Source organism: Nanorana parkeri, unplaced genomic scaffold (genome assembly GCF_000935625.1).
Source record: "Nanorana parkeri isolate BGI_ZX_2015 unplaced genomic scaffold, ASM93562v1 scaffold1899, whole genome shotgun sequence".
NCBI lineage: Eukaryota > Metazoa > Chordata > Amphibia > Anura > Dicroglossidae > Nanorana > Nanorana parkeri.
The window spans coordinates 75,022-95,289 of NW_017308167.1; the positions used below are offsets into that span (position 1 = coordinate 75,022).

General features: G+C 44.3%; 1 protein-coding gene across 1 annotated transcript in view; it reads right to left on the minus strand.

Moving 5' to 3' along the window:
- LOC108800068 (eukaryotic peptide chain release factor GTP-binding subunit ERF3A) overlaps positions 1 to 20,268 on the minus strand; it is a 219,248-nt gene that overhangs the window by 46,499 nt on the left and 152,481 nt on the right. Inside the window, exon 15 of the mRNA XM_018572010.1 lies at positions 17,513 to 17,593. Within this exon, the coding sequence (XP_018427512.1) occupies positions 17,513 to 17,593 (81 nt within the window). The remainder of the gene's footprint in view (positions 1 to 17,512; positions 17,594 to 20,268) is intronic.

Genomic DNA, 20,268 nt, shown 5'->3' on the forward strand with positions numbered 1-20,268 from the left:
CTTAATTTATCCATGTAGTCTTTCACACAGGGGGGTCTGGAGATCAGGCTCCTCTCATTAGGAAGCACAGGATATGTTGCATCCTAAACCAGGACAAAGTTAGACTTTTTGTCGCCAGCAATTTGGCCCCAGTAGCAGAATGCCAAGACTCCAGGTACAATTACCAGCCTCGTGCTCAGACTAGACAGAGGTTCTTTATACTTCAGAGTTAGACATGAGATTCATGGCTTGAGGGTCTCATTGGAAAGAAACTAGAAGATGAGGACTGCTCGGACATCTAGCTCTGAATGTGTGTTAGGGACTACTGGTACTTGCAGTGCCTTACTAGGTGTGAACTGTTGTCCTGCTCAAACACTTAAGAGGCTCCACAGACCAGCTATGCAGACAGCCTCCTGCCTTACCATCCCATGTGGATCTGTCTTCTGCAGAGTGACCTGATGCCTGGTTCACACCTGGGCGTTTTACAGCGCGTTCCTACGCTCTGTAAAACGCTCAACATGTGAAAACCAATGATTGCCTATGGGCATGGTTCCCACCTGGGTGTTTTACAGCGCGTTCCTACGCGCTGCAAAACGCCCTACGCCCAAAGAAGTACAGGAGCTTATTTGGGGCGTATTTGCCACCCGTATCCATTGGGATACAGCTAAGTAGCACTCGGAAACGCGCTTCTGTCGTGCTTTTGTTGCCGCGAATCGCGGTAAACCGCACGGCACGAAACGCACGACAAACGCGCATATTCGATACGCCTAGGTGTGAACCCAGCCTAAGTGTGAGTCGTGACCATCTTTTGATGTACCTGGTTGCTGTTACCCCTTTGCTGTGCCTGGATTGATGCCCTGTGCCCCTGGACTTTACCCTTGCTATCCCTTGCTGTTTTAGCCGTTTGTTTTGCCCGGATTGCTACTACACTTGCCGTACCCTAATGTTGCGAACCTCTAATAAACAACCCCCTTGTCAAGGGTCCTAAAAACCACTCTTGGTCTCTGTGTGTGTTCTGTGTCTCCCACATCCCCCGTCACAGCTTGTTTTTACATTATAGTGTATGCCCATAAGCTCCTAAAAAAGCGGTGGTACCGCAAAACACGTAAAGCAAGAGTTGAGCACCCTCCCATGGAAAAATATCTATAATTATCATGATCATATACTAATGATATCGCATAAACATTACTTGGTTAACTATTTATTGTATACCAGTTGAGGAGGTGCAGGTTCATGATAGGCATACAATTTCACAGTTTTGTAAATAAGATTATATACAGTATGTTGATGACTTTAACCTTGCTATACATTTGTAATAATGTACACAAAATATGTTTTCTATATATAAATTGAAGTGGTCATCATGGCAGTGCCTAAAGTCATTTTTTTCTGTTCTTTCTTATCCATTGATATTAGGATGTGGCACTGTCTAAACCCCTATGCATCCTTGTTACCAACTTATATGTGAATGGGAACCTACAGTATATCAAATAAAAAGCCCCCCAAAAAACAGGTGTTATCCCAATTTGGTTGGCAAAAGTGGAAATACACTATAAAAGGCAGAAATCCTCCTTTTATAACAATAAAAGAAAAATCAGCTTAGGTAGTAAAAATCATTTATTTTACAACTTCCATATTTTGATCTAGAAAGTGTAAAAAAAACAACAAAAAAAACATTTTTTCTGAACTGCTCAACCTAAAAAAACAATGCAGCTGAAAAGCTAAACACCAGGTAAACTATGTAAAAAAGCACTACTTCCTTTCCTTGGTAGTACACTAAAGAAAGCTGATCAAGCACAAAAAAAAAATTCTGTTCTATGAAGGTACCAGTTCTCTCAGCTCACGAAGTGGAGAAACTGTGTAGGATGAGCAGTGATGCTGAGAGGGCCGTCTTTGCCTGCTGCGGTGTAATATCAGCTCATGGCTAGTCTTATCCATCTAACTACATGCATTTTGATGCTTTAGGACCCTTTTCTTCAACCATGGAAGAGAACAAAGAGCTCATTGGATTTTCTAAAGGACCTGATACTTTCAATGTATGAAAGAAAGCATCTCCTGACATCCAACAAACCAAACTTTCCTCTGTTCGGCGAGGGCGCATGTTGGCAGAAGGAGGGCAGTACCACTTCTTGGACCCTGTGAAAATTAGAAACTAGTTTTGGTCATAAGGATTGGTCCATTTTCAGGATGACCGTCACCCAACAGAGTGAGGAAAGGTTCTTTAACTGAAAAGCTTCAATTTCGCAAACGCTATGAGCTAATGTATTGGCTATAAGGAAGGTTAATGAGGTGCCCGATATCCACTTCTGCAATAGGCTTAAATGGGAATTCAGAGAGATCTTCTAGTATAGTTTGTAGGTCTAATGGGGGCTTTGAGTCTTTTTTGGGGGGGTCTAAACAACCTTTTAACCAGTGGTTGGTGGTAAGGCTACAATTGAAGACAGAGGGCTGCTACATGGAACTTAATGTGCTAGGTGCTAAGACTTATTGAAGAGGAGATGGTACCCTAATCTCCAGGAGCCTACATGTTCAGGATTTTCCATGGGCAGGCACACACTACCGCAAGCCCTTAGCTGAGTGCTCCCCCCACTCCTTGATGTCACTTTTGTGCATAGGGTACCCACAGTCATGGGTACCAGTGGAAGCAGAGGAGGTGGTTGAGAGTCCACTCAGGTCTCAGCAGGTATGTCCCCTGACCAGGTCAGACACATACCTTCCAAATGGAACCAGGGAATTCGGGTATGTAGTAGTGGGGCCTAAACTGCATGCCAAAACCCCCCCCCCCCCCCTTATCCAATCCCCCTAGGGCCACAAGTCCCTTTGGCCTGCTGTGTAGCCTTTGGCTGTCAAGGAGGGGCCTCTGACCTCTGCAGTCAACTCCATAGATAGAAAGAATAAAAAAAAAAAGATGTATAGAAAGGTCTGGGGTGCTGTCAGGAAGCAGAAAACACAAGACCTTAAGGTGTTGGCTCCTAGGAGCCTTTAAATCTCTCTGGTAGGCAAGGCCATCTCATGTGAACCGTCCTGGAGGATAAGTGGAGAATGTCCTGGCCTTGAAGGATGTGGTGGAAAATGTCCTAGTTAAGGTGAATAGTTGAGACTAGCTTTGGAAGAAAAGGCTAGGTCAAAAATGACCTTCTGACTGTGAAGAACAAGGAAGGGTTTCTTACAGAACATAGCCACCAGTTTAGACACCCATCTACCCAAGGTGATGACCAAAAGGAAAGCCACCAATGGAGGTCTGAATGAATGAGATGCCAGCAGTGTCAAACAGGATGTCTAAGGCAGAAAACTGACCTTTACTAACCAAACGAGGGTCCAGACCCAGTTGCAGAAAAGATCTTTCCAACTGAGAATCACCCAAGGGGAAAGCACTCCAGCTCACACCACCTAAAATACACCTTAAAAGTCTATTTCTACTTCTGCAGCCAAATTAGGAGAAAACCTACTTTATATTTGTTACATGCTCCTAATCACATAGCATAACTTAAAAAAGAAAAAAATTGCACTTTCTTTAGATGTTTATTGTGCAAATGCCAGGTCTGAAAAATCCTGCTTAGTTCTCACTGTATGGAGGATTGGGGGGAAGTTTTGATTAAAATAATTATCCTTGTCTGCACTGTGCTGGCAGACTTCATTATCACTTGTAAATTAGATGAGCAGGATTGTCTGTCCTAAGGGTTAAAGCTTTGAAGACACTATGTTAATGAGAATACGCTCTGCTATTAGGACAATCAGAGTTCGCGGGTACAGAAATTAGGAGAGGAACATGGAGAGCCCTGCTAAATAGAGATATCTAAAAAAAATTTACATTGTTAGACATGCTGTGCGAATAGGAACAGATATATGGGTTTTTTTCTCAATTTTGACTGCAAAAATTGAAATGAACTTTAAAGGGATTTGCACTTACATTACTTCTGCATTGTTGGGATGACAGATTCCATGATAACCCTCCCCCTTTAGAACCTGGGTTTCAACAGCCATGCCATTACTGCCGGCAAAGAAGAATTATTCCAGAATAAAACTGCCAGTAACTAAGAAGCAATTGAGCTGCAGGTTTCAGGAATGAAACTCTGCAAAGGATACCACTTCAAGGGAAGTGGCCATCAGCACTAAGAGCTTGTTCACACAATCTCCAGAACAGAATTTTTTTTTGCCTGGTCTAAAAATGCACAACCATTCATTCCAAGGGCAAACGTGAGGTTAGTTAATTTCCAGAATGTTTAAAAAAAAAAAAGTACTGCTTGCACTATTTTGTTTTTGTTTGGAACACACCAAAATGCATGCAAACATACCAAAATCCAATTGAGACTAAAAAAAAACCAAAAAAAAAACAATGCACATGAAAGCCTAAAAAATGCACATACCCTTTTTACAGAGACGCATCCAGATCTGGTCCGAACATAGTGTGAATGGGTCCGAAGCTGCTCTTCAAGTGGAAGGGGCGGGGGAGAGAGATAATTGGCTCAAGTGGCTCAACCCCAGTGGCTCAACCCCAGCCACTGTCCCTGGGGACAGTAAACAGATTGTGATGGAACCTCTGTTTTTTCCTGCCTTTGCAAGAGGGACTATGATCCCCTGGAAGAGGAGCTGACCTAGAGCAGCAAAGAGACCCGCCTCTGAGAAGACATTGGCATATTTGATAAGAGGAACTGAAGAGAAGGCAGGGAGCCAAACTCCAGCTTGTAGTCTTTGACCATTACACTGTGAACCCAGGCGTTGGGAATGTCCGGTGCCTCAAAAGCCGAGATGGTTTACAGATGTCCCACCACTTGTAAAAGTGGAGACGACCTCTCAATGGGAAGAGGGACTTGGCAGGCTTGGAGGACCACACCACGGAACTGTATGCCCTGTTTGGGTTTCGAACCTGAGGCCTGAGAGAATGAGAGGAACTTTTCTGAAAAAGGAAGCAGAAGATTTTGCTACTGGTGGCTCTCTCCTTCTGAGGTAAGAAAGTACTTGATACCCCGCTATATCCTTGATGTAAGATTTGTAGAAAAGGTGATAGGCAGCAAAAGGTATGCGCTCTGGTTGCATCCTGCAGGGGAGCGCCGCAGACCAGCATTTGAGCCACAGGATCTGCCATATGTAACTCATAGGATCATAGGATCTGCCATACGAGACTCATCCAGAAAAGTTGGAGTGTATCTACTAGGCCATCAATACAAAAACATGAGACAACCAGAAAAAAGCTCTAAGTGTTAAAGTACTTCAAGGTCTGCTAAGATGGACTCAGGGTCTCTAGCCATAGCTGTTGGACCATACAGATAAGGTCCAACATTGTGGAAACAGCAGGATGCCAGGGCATATATGTTATATGTTTCTATTCACATGGCATATCTATAAATGAGGGATGCACAGATACCAGGATCAGTACCAATACTGGGAATTTTCACAAGTACTCGTAAAAATGCCCTGGATGCTAAGCGCAGACAGCAGCGCTTTACATTTTTAAATAGATTCGGCTGCCGCAAGATCCCACATTTTCTGAAGACCTCGCAGCAGCCTTGTGGAGATCATCGCGGCACCCGTTTACAGCGCTGGTCCGGCCGTTCATCCCCTACTCCTTCCCACCTGCCATGATGATACCCGCCCCTCGCGTGCAGCCTCCTGAGAGACTACATAGTCCTGGTGAGCAACACAGAGTATGTAGCTTCATATTCTTGCTGTATAATGTATTGCTGGGACTTGTAGTCCTCTATAGCTGGTGATATTCTGCATTGCTGTATTGCTGGGATTTGTAGTCCCTCTACAGTCTGGAGTCCGTGGCAGAACTTCCAGGGTGGCAGCTGTAGCAGCTGCAACTGGGCCCTGGAACTTCACCACTGTCCTAAAATGCTTAGTATGTATTGTTTTAGAAAAACTGTCACATGACACTAAAAAAAATAAAAAGGATCAGAAATTGTTATCAGCGAGTACCATTTAGCTGTGTTTGAGTTGCAGGCCTTTGCTAGCTTCTCCCTCAATTTTAGTAAAAGGATACTTAATAGAAAGACTAAGGAAAGACGGAGTCCCCCCCTAATTAACATACAAGGTGTTCAGGGCTTTAACCCTTTGTTAGTAAAGACAGTGCTGCTCATCTAGTTTACAAGTGATAATGAACTCCAGAGTACTTATTTGAAACAAAACTCACAACCACCCTGACAGTAAGCAGGATTTCTTAGTCCTGGCATTAGCACAATGAACAGCTAAAAAAGTCAGCCGCAATTGTTTTTTAAAGGTATGCTATCCAACTGTTGACATGTAACAAATATAAAGTGGATGTTATCCCAATTTGGATAAATACACTTTATAAGAAAACTTCTAAACTTTTGTCCATGTGGTCCTGAAAACATGAAGATTGTTTACTAGGACTGTTAGGATCTTGGTTAAACAAAAGATGGCAGGCTCCACAATTGGGACAGCCCATTTCTTAGGAAGTTACCCTCAAAAGGATATTGATGGGCAAACCATTTTGGAGAAGTAAACGATTTTTCAGTGTGATCTCAATCACCATACAGCACACAGGCTCTAACAGCAATTGTACAGTTTAAGTTTTTGCAGGTTTTGGCATTTTCAAGGATCCCAGACTAGTGACCATTGGAATGGTGGATGCAGGTGGTTCTGAATTCAAGCATGTATGAACTGCATCCACAAACACAGTGTCCTTGAGCTTTATGGTATGTGTCCTCTTCCTGGGCTGATTCCTCAAAGCTGAAGGCAGACCTTGTCATTTCTTCCTCAGGTAGTGTAAAAGCAGACAGACAGAGGAGAGACTAAGGTAGCTGGAGAGGGGGCTCATTTGCAAACCCTGGAATCTGAAGTCTCAAAGATGTTATCCATATTCCACATAAAAAATAATTTTTTTTTAGCCATAAAGCAATAAACTCCTCAGAAGACAATAAGTCTTGATTGTAAACTCCCACGGCAGGGCCCTTCTTACCATCTTGTCTTAACTTGTATTGTAAACTGTAGTGTCCTCTTTATATTGAAAAGCTCTGCACAAGCTGTTGGCACTATATAAATCCTGAATAATATCAGAGGAGGTGCATTCTAAAGGGTGCAGAGGAGGACCCTGATGCATGAAGGGAAGGGGGTATAGAGCAAAAACATGGAATTGGCAGAGATGGTGGCCTCAGAGGGTGTAGAACCCTCAACAAAACAGTTGTCAGGTTCCCGCCCCCAGGTATCTAAGTCTGTGATCTGCCATGTCTACCCGCTAAAAAACTAAATCTGTGCGTGTCTCCAGGCACATGCAGGCAAAAGGTGACCCAGGCATAATAAGTGCAGCTTTTTTTTTACCTTGCTGTGCCGAGTCACAACAGAAGCATGCATTTAGCCAGAGCCTGCTCCAGAGTGAGAAAATGGCAGGCACATGCGCAGTGTTGTACCTGGGAGGTAGGCTGCACATAGGCCCATAGTCCTTAAAAAAAATGAAAACTGGTGCCAATTTCAAAAAGAGAAACAGGTAAAAGCTCAACATAACAATTGCAAACTAAGCCATAAATATAACCATTTAGGGAACTGGGGATAGTGCCGATGCATCTGAAGGGCATGGCAGTGGGGTTTGCCAAGGTTCTGCCGAGGAGAAAACCCAATCTGGATAGCTGCTGGAGGCACCGCAGTGGTTTAAAGCAGCATGTAGGGGGGAAAAAAAAAATTGAGATGAGAGAAGGCATCCATCTAGTTGAAGTTCATTAAGGACACTAAAAAACTGAGGCATGCTGGGACTGGGAAGGGTTATGCAGGGCTGTCCTGCAGCTTTGACAGATTTTCCAGTGTCAAATCACCTGAAGATAGCTGCATAACCCAGTGGTTAAAGAATGGACCTCCCTTGCGTCTTGTGATGTACGATCAAAAAACTTTTGTTTCCAGGATAAAGATAACATAAGAGGGTTCTCTAAAAAGATAATTCTGCCGGTTCGGGAATTGTGTTATGGCCACATTGCCCAGATGGAGGAACCAAACCAGCATGGTGCTTGGAAAGTTTAATTCCTCAATGTTGCTACAAAGAATTATGCACTGCATTGTTAACAATTCTCTTCAAGTAAATACCATGCAAAGTACCAGATTTTTTCATTTCAGACTGTGAAAAATTCAAACAACTAGACATTCTATCAAAGGATAAGGATATTTGAGTCATGACAATCAAAACCTGCTAGAGGCAATTCCCCATATTTCAAGAGCTTGGAGATAAGATGTGATGAAGTTCCTTCTGATTTGAGCAGGCCTTATATCCATGTGATACTATATTAAAAGGAGAACTATGAGGTGAGTGCTTTTCACTCACCTCATAGTTCTAGCCGACCTGTGACAATTAGACTGTCACAGGTCGGCTCAATAGATAGGGAGGTGAGCGAACACATACCGGCGTTCGCTCACCTCTCGATCCTGTCACGGCTCTCTGCCGTGACAGGGGAGGGGCTGGATTCCCCCCTCCTCCAGCGCTGACTGGCGGAACGGACGGGGGAGGGGGCAGCTACAGCTGGCTCTGCCTCTAGATAGGCAGAGCCAGCTGTCAGTCACGCAGCTGGGCGGATTCCGGCATAATTGTCGGGATCAGCTTCAGCGTCTAAGTATACTGCGAGCTACAGCTCGCAGTATACTGAGCCTAGGGTGACGGGAGGACGCTAGTTTGTGTCCTCCCGTTACCCTGAGAACTATGGGGAAAAGCCTTAACCACATAGTTCTCCTTTAAATACCTAGGAAATTGAAAGGCCTTAAGGCAGGGGTGCCCACAATTTTTTGTCTTAACCACTTGAAGACCATGTGTTTACACCCCCTTCTTGGTCAGGCCATTTTTCAGTATTCAGCTCTGCAGTAATTTGACTGACATTTATTCCGTCATGCAACGCTGTACTGAAATTATTTTATACAGTTTTTTTGGAGAAAGATAGAGCTTTCTTTTGGTGGTATTTAATCAGCACTGATTTTTTTTTTACTATATTAACTACCTCCGGGCCGGCCGTCTATAGACGTCCCCTCAGACAAGCCCCCCCTCGCGCGCGTTACACGAGCTCCGTGCGGTTCCCTCTCCTCTGCAAGAATGCGGAAGTGTTGCATATTACATCACTTCCGCATTCTTGTGTCACTCTCCAGCTTCAGAAGCCGGAAAGAAGCTCATGGAGCAGATCTGTGCTTTAGCAGCTTCTTTTGGGGGGTCCTATGTGACATTAGGGGTCTTGGAGACCCCTGATGTCTCCATAAAGAGGACCGTTCACATATTTTGCTATCACATATAGGGGTTTTATCAGCCCCCGTATGCGATAGCAATAAAGTTTAGTGAAGAAAAAAAAATAGGATAAAAAAAAATGAAAGCCCCCCTAAAAATTTAAAGTTACACATAAAAAAATAAAACATTTTTTAAAGTCCCCACAAAAAAGACGATGCCGCACATGTTACATATCGCTGCGAACGTCACAGTGAGAGCAATAATTCTAGGGCCATCAATCACTGATAACACATGATGAGCGGTAAAAGCTTTTAAAGTGTCGCCTATGGCCGATTTTGGGTATGGTAGTTTTCTGCAATTTGGCGGGTGCGCGCAATTTTAAAGCTTGACATGTTTGGTGTCTATTTACCCGACGTGACCCCGACTTTTATATTTTACCATAAAACTGGGTAATAATAAATGTTTCCTAACAATGTAAAAAAAAAAAAACAGTAATTTTTCCTAATTATAGTAAAAAATAAAAAACGCAGTGGTGATTAAATACCACCAAAAGAAAGCTCTATGTGTCCCCAAAAAATTGTATGAAATTCATTTCAGTACAGCGTTGCATGACGGAATAAACATCAGAGTACCGCAGCTCTGAAAAATGTCCTGGCCAGGAAGGGGGTCTAAACACCTGGTCTTCAAGCAGTTAAGAAAATTATTGAAAATTTCGAAAAAAATAAGTTGTTTTTTTAAACATTATGTTATAATTTTTATTACTAGGGATGCACCCATATATAGCAGCCGCTGAAACATATCGGCCGAAAATTGAATTTTTGGCATAATGCCGAAAGTGCAATTTTCCTGCCGATACATCGGCCCAATCCCTGCTTTCTCTCCTCTCCGCTGGGCGCTGCTCATCACAGCGGGGAGGAGAGAAAGTATGACAGCCTGCCGAGCGCTGCAGGAGGAGAGTGCTGTGAGCGGCTGGCGTCTCTCCTCCCACACCGCTCAGCCTTCTATCACAGTGCGGCACAGCGGTGTGTGGGCGGAGACAGGCCGCACTGTCGCAGGAGGCTGAGCTCTCCTCCATACACCGCTCGATCAGCCTCCTGCGACAGCATGTCAGAGGAGAGCTGGTACAAACACTCAGCGATCAGTGACCGCTGAGTGTTTGTACATAATTGAGGACATGGTATGTGTACTATATCCTCAATTATGAATGAATGGTAGTGATCTACATCCCCTCCTGTTCATTCATAGTTGTAGTTATAGTAAACATACTATGTCCTCATGTTATCAATGAACAGGAACACTCAGTATAGAGGATTCCTGTTTATTGATAACAGGGGCTGCAGAAAAAGAGATAGAGATTCTCACTGTCGTTTTCGCACGTATGAGCACCCGACACATCCCTAATGACACCTAGGGACCCCCAAAGAAGAGATCTGCTTCATCATCTTCTCTCTAGCTTCTGAAGCTGGAGAATGACAGCAGAATACGTAAGTGATGTAATATACATCACTTCTGCATTCTGACACCGGAGAGGGGATGGATCGTGTACTGATCTCCCTCTGATCCTCTGTCACAGAGCCACCATGCTGGTCCCAGTGGGGCCGCGGATGGGGGGGGTGGGGCACACACCGGCACCTTATACAAGCAATCTGCTGGCTCTATAGCCGGCGGATCGCTTGTATGTAAACAGGCATTGCTGCCTGTTTTTAAATTTGGGCAGGTTCCCGCATATGCAAGTGGGCGTGGCTGAGGGGACGTTTAAATACGCCCGCTCAGATCCTGGAAGCTCCCGAATGGCTTGTTTACAACAGCTGGCCTGACCATTTTTTTTATTTCAGTTTTAAAATTGTTATTTCGGTGCACCTTTAATTATTACTCGATTTTTTGGTAAAATATAAAAGACGGGGTCACGTCGGGTAAATAGACACCAAACATGTCAAGCTTTAAAATTGTGTGCACCCGCGAAATCGCAAAAAACTACCATACCCAAATATGACCATAGGCGACACTTTAAAGGCTTTTACTGCTCATCAGTTTAGTGTTATCAGTTGTGCCGCCCCAATGGGGCATAGAATATGTTATTAGCATTATTAGTAGATGAGAATTTATATAGATTGTTTCCCTATACCATTTTCTATAGTCATTCTATATTTAGTTCCTATGTTGCCATCTAGTGGCCTTTTGGGGTAATGTATATATTTTTCTGTGTTACCTTCCTTGATATCCCTGAGGTCGATGACACAGTTCCTCTTTATGTAAGCCCCACCCCCACACACACCGCCACCTTATACAAGCAATCTGCTGGCTCTATAGCTGGCGGATCGCTTGTATGTAATCATTGCTGCCTGTTTTTAAATTTGGGCAGGTTCCCGCATACACAAGTGGGCGTGGCTGAGGGGACTTTTAAATACGCCGGCTCAGATCCTGGAAGCTCCCGAATGGCTTGTTTACAACGCCTGGCCGGGAGGCGGGGTAAGATCTACTTTTTATATGGCCAGCTCAATGAGATCTACCAACAAAAGGCACCGCAAACCCACCTCCCGCAACAGAACTCAGGTTAGTTGTGATTGCGATGAACATACTATTGTGAATGGGCCCTTAGTCAGAAACAGCACTCTGATCAGAGAAAAGGTAAATGGCCTGTAATGGCCAAACTCCTAACAAACCCTCAAAGTTCCTAATCTCAGTGTATAATAGACATGTGCAGGGGGAAAATAAATTAGTTTTGGTCAAAACAAATTAAAATGAAAAACATTTGCATTTGTTTCAGCAATGGAAACAAATTTTAATGCTGTTTCGGAGGCAACGAGCCTCCGAATCCAAAACCGCACAAAGAGCGGCGGCTGTTTTGGCCACCAGTGCGTTCTGCATATGTGCGCCGCCATCTTGGAGTATATCTTGGTATACACCAAGATGGCGGCACCCGAATATGTGGGCGCCCCATCTTGGTGTATACGCCATCTTGAGATATACTCCAAGATGGCGTGTTCTGCGCATGCCGCGCCCCCATTTTGGAGTATATCTTGGTCTACCAAGATGTACTCCAAAATGGGGGCTGGCATGCACAGAACCCGCCAGCGGCCAATATGGTCACAGTGCTTTCTGATAAATTTGTATATGCCCGAATATCATTTTAGTATATTTCAGGCATATAAAAACATTTATTTCAGATTTGGACAAACCGCCGAATCAACTGAATTTCGTTGATTTTGCAGGATCGTCTGAATCCGAATGCACGTCTATTGTGTAAGTGACGGCACAGTCCCGTCGGTAGGGAATAGTCTGTAGTTATTTCTGAGGGCACAGTCCTGTAGTTATTTCACACATCACTAAAGAGCACTGGATATATTGAACTCTAAAAAGGATTATTTATGAACTTTGCATATACATATTTAAAAGTATATTACTCTCTACTTTACGTCAGGGCCTCTTGAAGGGCCGTCGTACTCTGTACGAGCTCTCCAACAAGCCGGGCAGGACCTTGGCGTCGGCCCTGCGGGGCCCTCGCCAAGCTACCTTTATACCCCACATTACATCCAGCGCGGGAACTAGATTGACATCGTCCGTTGACATGGCTAGGGAATTTCAAAGCTTCTACCGCTCCTTATACAATTTGAGCTCGGGGTCGGGATCATCCCCTACTTCACATGATAGTACTACTTTGATATGCTACATCAGTGAGTCTGGCATGCCCACCCTCCCACCTGACGTCAGAGACACCCTAGACACGCCGTTCACTCAAGAGGAATACGATCTGGCACTCAAGCAAGCCAAACCGGGTAAGGCCCCTGGCGCGGATGGTTATACACTACCCTACTACAAAACTTTCTCCCATGTCCTCTCTTCCCGTTTCCTAGATGCCTACAACTCCCTCTTGTTGGGCTCAGCTCTCCCCAGGGACTCCCTACACGCCTACATAGCGGTCAATCCTAAGCCCGGTAAGGACCCATCCCAGTGTAGCAGCTACCGCCCAATAGCTCTCCTCAATTTAGATCTCAAGATCTTTGCTAAGATCCTGGCCAACAGACTGCTCCCGTACATCCCTGATCTGGTACACCTGGACCAGGCTGGTTTTGTCCCCAGACGAGAACCTAGAGATAATACCACCAGAGTGTTGAATGTAATTCACCATGCTCGATCCGCCCCGTCGCCCCTGTTGCTCTTGTCCACTGACGCGGAAAAGGCGTTTGACAGGGTGGAGTGGCGCTTCCTCCAGACTATCCTCCGTCACATTGGCCTGGGCACCAGTATGATGCGCTGGATTTCCACGCTTTACTCTGCCCCGTCGGCAGCCGTCCGGGTGAACGAAGCCCGCTCGGATTTCTTTTCCATTTCCAACGGCACGAGGCAGGGTTGCCCCCTTTCCACGCTCATTTTCATTCTCACCCTGGAGCCCTTCCTATGCCGGGTCCGAACCTTCCCCGATTTCCGAGGCCTAGTAAAACGCTCAGGAGAAGACAGGGTAGCTGCCTTTGCAGATGACCCGATATTCTTCATCTCTGATCCCTGCTCATCCCTCCCGACTCTTATGCGGGAGTTGGACCGCTACGCCTCGTTCTCCAACTTCAAAATAAACTTCTCTAAATCTTCGGCCTTAAACATATCCGTCCCTCGGGCTGACATGGACCGCCTGCAGTCCTCCTTTCCGTTTACCTGGTTGACGGACGCCCTGCCCTACCTGGGCACTAATATCGCAGCAGACCCCACAAAGCTCTACAAGCTCAACTTTGCTCCCCTACTCCAGAAGACCAAACAAGACTTGTTATCTTGGCACCTCCTGTCACTCTATTGGTTTGGCCGTTGTAATGCCATCAAAAATGACAACTTTACCGAGAATCCTCTATTTGTTCCAGGCCCTCCCGATCCGCATCCCACCAATTTTCTTTCGCCGTATGCGTCAAATGCTCACTGCCTTTCTATGGTCCTACTCCCCCCCCCAGGATCCGCTATTATACAGTTACCCTTCCCAAAAATAGGGGAGGCATTGGCCTCCCGGACCTGGCCAAATACCACAAGGCAACCCACCTTGCACGTGTTTGGGATTGGTGCTGTCACCGGAAAACCAAGCAGTGGGTGGGTATGGAGGAGGAAGATACTAACCCGGCCCTGGCCGGACTCCCCTGGCTCTCTTCACCTCTGCCGCCCTCCACCCGCTCACATCCCACTATCGCACCCACACTCCAGATCACTTTTTCGTTCCACGGACATCTCTCCCTTCCCCTCGCCTTTGACTCCGGTAATTGGCGACCCAGACTTCCCACCTGGTGTTGACAACCCTCTCCGTGAGGCCAATAAGTTTAGACTATGCGACCTCCATCTTGCCGGCCGGTGGCTATCGGTCAGAGAATCAATCTGACAGATCACCCCCTTGACCACTGGGGTGCCACCCAGCTAAGGCACTTCCTGCTCTCTATACCCCACCACCAACGGATAGCCAGGCCTTTGACCTCCTTTGAACAGGTCTGTAAAGATGAGCTGCCCACCCGTCATGCAATTTCCCTCCTGTATTCCCTGCTGATATCCCCCCCCCAATCATATCCGGAATTCGTAGCCAAATGGGAGAGGGATCTGAACACTACCTTCACACCAGCCCAAAAAGACCGCATACTGCATCTAGCCCACCATACCTCTATTGCCTCCAAGACACAAGAGTTGGGGTACAAAATAGTCTCCCGGTGGTACCGAGTCCCCACAGTCCTCCATGTCATGTACCCCCAGGTTTCATCCACGTGTTGGAGATGTCAGACCGCTCCGGGGACGTTGCTACACACGTTCTGGTCCTGCCCTCAGCTGCTTCCGTTCTGGCGGGGAGTGGTCGCCACCCTAGGGGACCTGGTAATGGTGGACCTGACGGACAACGCTGCTGCTTGTCTATTACACCTGAACAATATACCAATTGGAAAATACAAAAGATCCCTGTCCCGACACCTCCTGAATGCGGCCCGTTCATGCATTCCCTTGCTTTGGAAGCAATCCTGCTGTCCCACCCTCAGGTTGTGGTTCTCAAAGGTCGATGAGATCTACCTCATGGAAGACCTGACTTCAACGTTGCGGAACACTGAGGAACTCTTCCGATCCATATGGAGGCCATGGGCCGCGTTTCAGGGTACAGATGCCTACCAACAAGCCATGAGCGCAGTACCCCCATAAGCCCAAACGGGGGTGCAGACCCTACACAGCAGACGCGCCACTCTACTGTACCCGGCATACTTGAGCTCCCATTCCTGCTCTCTCTCTTCCCTCCTACTTTCACCCTCATGTTCCCTCCTTATCCTAACTACTCTTCCCATGCTGCCCCTACTTTCATGGAGCACACGAGATATCCAACTTGTTTGAACAATGTCAGCGGTAAAGCAGGCAACTAGAAATCATAAAGTGCTCTAACATTGGCACTTGCCCCCCCTGTCTGTGCCACTCTGGACCCACGACACGCATGGTGCCTAACTTCATTGTTTTACCGATTGTACTTGTTGTATCAGCTGGGCCCGCTGTGGCAACGTGTTGGATACTCTACTAAACTTGAGCAATTGTGTCATGTCACGATAACTTTACTGTGATTCACGTTTAACCTTTGCCTCGAATATATGCTGATAATGCTGCCATGCCTTTGAGGAATTTGCCTCCATGTAACTTTGTACCTTACCTTTTCTATTTTTACAATAAAGTTGATTCCTGATTTAAAAAAAAAAAAGTATATTACTTTGTAGATATAAATGGATTATGAATGTTGTGTTTATAATGTTCATTATATGTGGATTAATGCACTAATTAGTATATAGTGGTTTGCACATTTTATATAGTGGTTTATAATGAAAGTTTTAACCCTCATAGCGCAGTGCACTTTAAGGAGTCAGTGTGGAGGCCAGTGCATCAGGGAGCTGCGGGTTTGTGAACCATATTGAGAGGATTGGCATGTTATTGCCGTTGTCTGGAGGAACCAGACAGTGGCCCTAAAGATTGAGACCGGAGCAGCAGTGCGGCAAGAGAGACAGATTGGAGTGTCCTTGTTACAATATATATATATTGTAGAAAGAACATCACTGTGTGGCCCCAGGGCCCGGCTCTCGGGCTTCCTCAGAGTGGAGCAGCAGAATGCTGAACTCTGAACCACAGCTTACAGTGTCAGGAGCTTGGCCGGGACAGAGCACTACCTGCTGGCCAAGTCTGAGAATTGCACCCGGCCAGCAGCCTCTTAGCTCCAAGATAAACGGAGCAGCCAAATATAACTTCCGATCTAGATCTACCAGAGTTAGCAATGCAATCGACTGGTAGGTTGCGATCAACCTAATGGCCACTCCTGCCTTAAGGTTTTGTGAAGAGATTATATACTTTAATCCCTCATTCCAGGCTCAGTAATAGATATGAAGAAATGCAAGGAAGAAATGCAAGAGGGAAATGATCAGTTTGAAATATATTCACTTGCTGCAATCTTTGGGGTTTATTGAATACTGACAACAATCTGGGAAGCTAGCATTCTACAAAGCATCTGTAGAATTAATTTTCGCAGTAAGTTCCAGGACACTTGTTGAAAAGAATGAGATCACTGCTAATTGTAGTTATTTTATGGAAACAGTGCATATTAGAAAATTAATCTGCTTAAGAGATGGCAGGGAGAAATTAGTAAATACCTTAAAGTGTATTTCCACTTTTGCAGCCAAGTTGGGATAACAACCATTTAATATTCGTTATAAGTTCCCATTAACATAGCAAAAAATATTTTAAAACTTCAGCTTACTTTTTTGCCCGCTAAATAAAAATCTCATTTAGCACCCAATTTAATGTTAAGGAGAGGGCTGTGGAGCTAAAGTTGACCATAATTAACAGTGTCAATAGTGTGCTGGCTGATTTTCATTATCAGTTGTTACCTAGATATGCAGGACTGTCTTTCCTACAAAAAGATTAAAGATAGCCTTCAGTGGGACAATATGTCAATGAATAATTAAAAAAATACCAACAGTACCTCCATTTCTCTATCTATTCTAAGCAATGGAAGCTGCCTGTGGTGTCCTATGTATAAACCTGCTCCAAACAAACTAGAAACTTAAATAATAAAACAATTTTTTTTTTATTTACTGCCTCTATACCCCCCCCCCCCAAAAAAAAAGGAACAAAGAAAAATGCTCCTGTAAAAAGATGCTTTATACTTACGTGAATTTTGCTTCCTGTGTGGAATCCTTCTGCTGCAGAACTACGAAGTGCTTTGATTCTTCACAGTTGAGACACTGTTTAGGATAACTGTCTCTTACGGCACCAGTGGTTCCCCTTGCCAACCCTTACAAGTCAATAAAGGACTGTGTAGGGTTAGCAGGGGAAACAAAATGCTAAGCCAAAAGGACAAGAAAATAAAATAGGTGGGTGGTAATGTGTTAATTAAAATGACAATACCTTGTTTGGCATCATGGCAAGCTGCTGTCCTTTGCATATGGACCCAGATTCTAATTTTCCTAGAACTACTGTGCCCATATCCTGTAAAAGGAGCAATAAGAAAAAAAAAAGATATTGACAAGTCTCAAAATGATCAGAACTGGCTTTTAATTAAACAGTGACTGACTTAAGGGTCTATTTATTTAAAAAAAATTGCACAGCTTTTTGTCCAATGAAACTGCATGCACATTCGTTCTCTGAGTGAATTACCAGACTGTTGAAAGAATAGGGCAAAATTGAATATTCTTAGAGCATCTTCTATTCTAGTCTAACTTTTTTTTCTTCTTTCTTACAGTGGTTATTACAGTATACCAATTTCAATGTTCACATTAATAGCAAGCTCCTGTTCTGCTTTCACAGTTCTAACAGCCTCTGTCAATTATGCAGCAGCATGACTTATTGAGAACTGTTGCAAAGTTGCCAGCCTCATTAAAGCTGAAAAAAGAAGTTTAAAAATGTACTGGAAAACAAACAGTTACATTTTAGGATGTGCATCCTGGATCACTGAGTTCTTTACAATTAACAACTTCACAAGTGTCAGGAAGTGGTCCCAAAGCAGACTTGCAGCTCTTTAATAATCCTGCCTGCCCTTCCTTTTCCCTGTCCATTCACAAATGTGAGCCATTTCACAGAATACAATGTTGGGTGAATGGAAATGGGAGAGGAAGGATGGACAGGATGGCTACTGTATAGGAGAGCTCCAAGTCAGGACAGATAGAGCTTTCGTTGGTGGTATTTAATCACCACTGGGATTTTAATTTAGTATATTAAGGAAAAATTACATAACATTTTGAAAAAAAGGTGTTTTTTTAACATTGTTATAATACAATTATTATTACCCAATTTATTGGTAAGATATAAAAGACGGGGTCACGTCGGGTAAATAGATACTAAACATATCAAGCTTTAAAATTGCACGGAACGTCGAAATCGCAAAAAACTACCATACCCAAAATTGACGGTAAGCAAAGCTTTAAAAGCTTTTACCGCTCATCAGTTTAGTGTCATCAATGATTGATGGCCCTAAAATTATTGCTCTCACTGCGATGTTCGCGGCAATATGTAACATGTGCGGCTTAATGCGCGCAATTATCGTTTTTCGCACGTATACGCACCCGACGCATGTTTGTAAATGTGTATGGGTGGGGACTTCTAAAAAATCATTGTTTTTTCTAATTCTTTTTCATGTGTGACTAATTTTTAATTTGCAACTTGATTTTGTATTCACTTAACATTGTTATCACATAGGGGGCTAGGAAACCCAGCTATGTGATAGCAAAGAAATGTGACCGGTCCTGTTTATGGAGACATCAGTGGACTCCAAGACCTGTAATGTCACCCAGGGACCCCCAAAGAAGCTGATGAAGCAGAGATCTGTGTCATTTATTTATTTCATTTATTATTGGTATATAGCGTCAACAATTTACGCAGCACTTTACATAGTTGCACATGCACATCAGTCCCTACCCTCAAGGAGCTTACAATCTAAGGTCCCTATCTCACATGCATACTTAGAGGGCCAACTTAGAGAGGAGCCAATTAACCTGCCAGCATGTCTTTGGAGTGTGGGAGGAAACTGGAATACAGGGAGAACATGCAAACTCCTTGCAGATAGTGACCTGGCCGGAAATTTGGGCAGACTCCCCCACGCGCGAGTGGCTGACGGGACGTTTAAATACGCCCGCTCAGATCTAGGAAGCTCCCGGCTGGCCAGATGTCAACAACGGCCGGCCGGGAGGCGGTTAAAGAGGCTCAACATTATGTTGTATTGCAGCAGCTGCTATGCTTGACTGACAGAGGCTGTTACAGCTGTGACAGCATAACAATGGCTTGCTATGAGGCTATGTTCACACCATGTCCAGACCAGATCTAATGCAGATGAGCAAACGCAGTGCAGTGTGTATTTTTGCAGAGGTTTTTGTCAAGATTTTACCGTGCTACAGTGCTGGTCTTTTTTTTAAACTTAAAATGGGCTTTCAGGTACAGTCCATTGCGTTTGCATGCATTTGTATGTGTTTTTGATGCGTTCCCAGAGCATTCCAGACCAGAGAAAATGAGACAAGCAGTGTTTTTATTTTGTCTGGACCAGAACAGACTGCGCTGGTGTGAACAGAGACCAGAAATACCATAGGGATACATTGGGATGCTTTTTTGGTCCGGGAATAAACTGTTCTGGTCTGGACATGGTGTGAACAAGCCCTGAATGTAAACACTGAAATTGGTATACTGTAATCACTTTCAGTGAGGAAAAGAACTTTCGATTCGAAGAGAACATACCAAAAGAACATTCGATTTTACCCTATTCTCACAATTGTGGTTAACTCACCCAGAATGAATGTATAATAATAAGTTCCCATTTTTTGGACATCAATGGAGACTGTGAAATCTGACCTTTATTAAAAACAATATATCCAACAATATAAAATGTGTATATACACAAATAATCCCACCATAGTAGCAGAAGCTAAAACCTGTAACCTGTAAAACAAATATGATACCAAACGGGTCTTATTGGTGATGTACAAGTCTCCAAATCCACCATGGCTTTGGGTATCATAGTATTTGAGCCAGGGCAAGGATTTTTGACTACACAGGCAAAAGAGCATTTTTGCACCCCCCACCCCACTTTTTAAAATTTCTATTTGTTTACTTTTTTTAATTTTTATCTGATTCTCTTTCACTTTTTTATTTGTTATAATTTTAATTCTAATTATTTG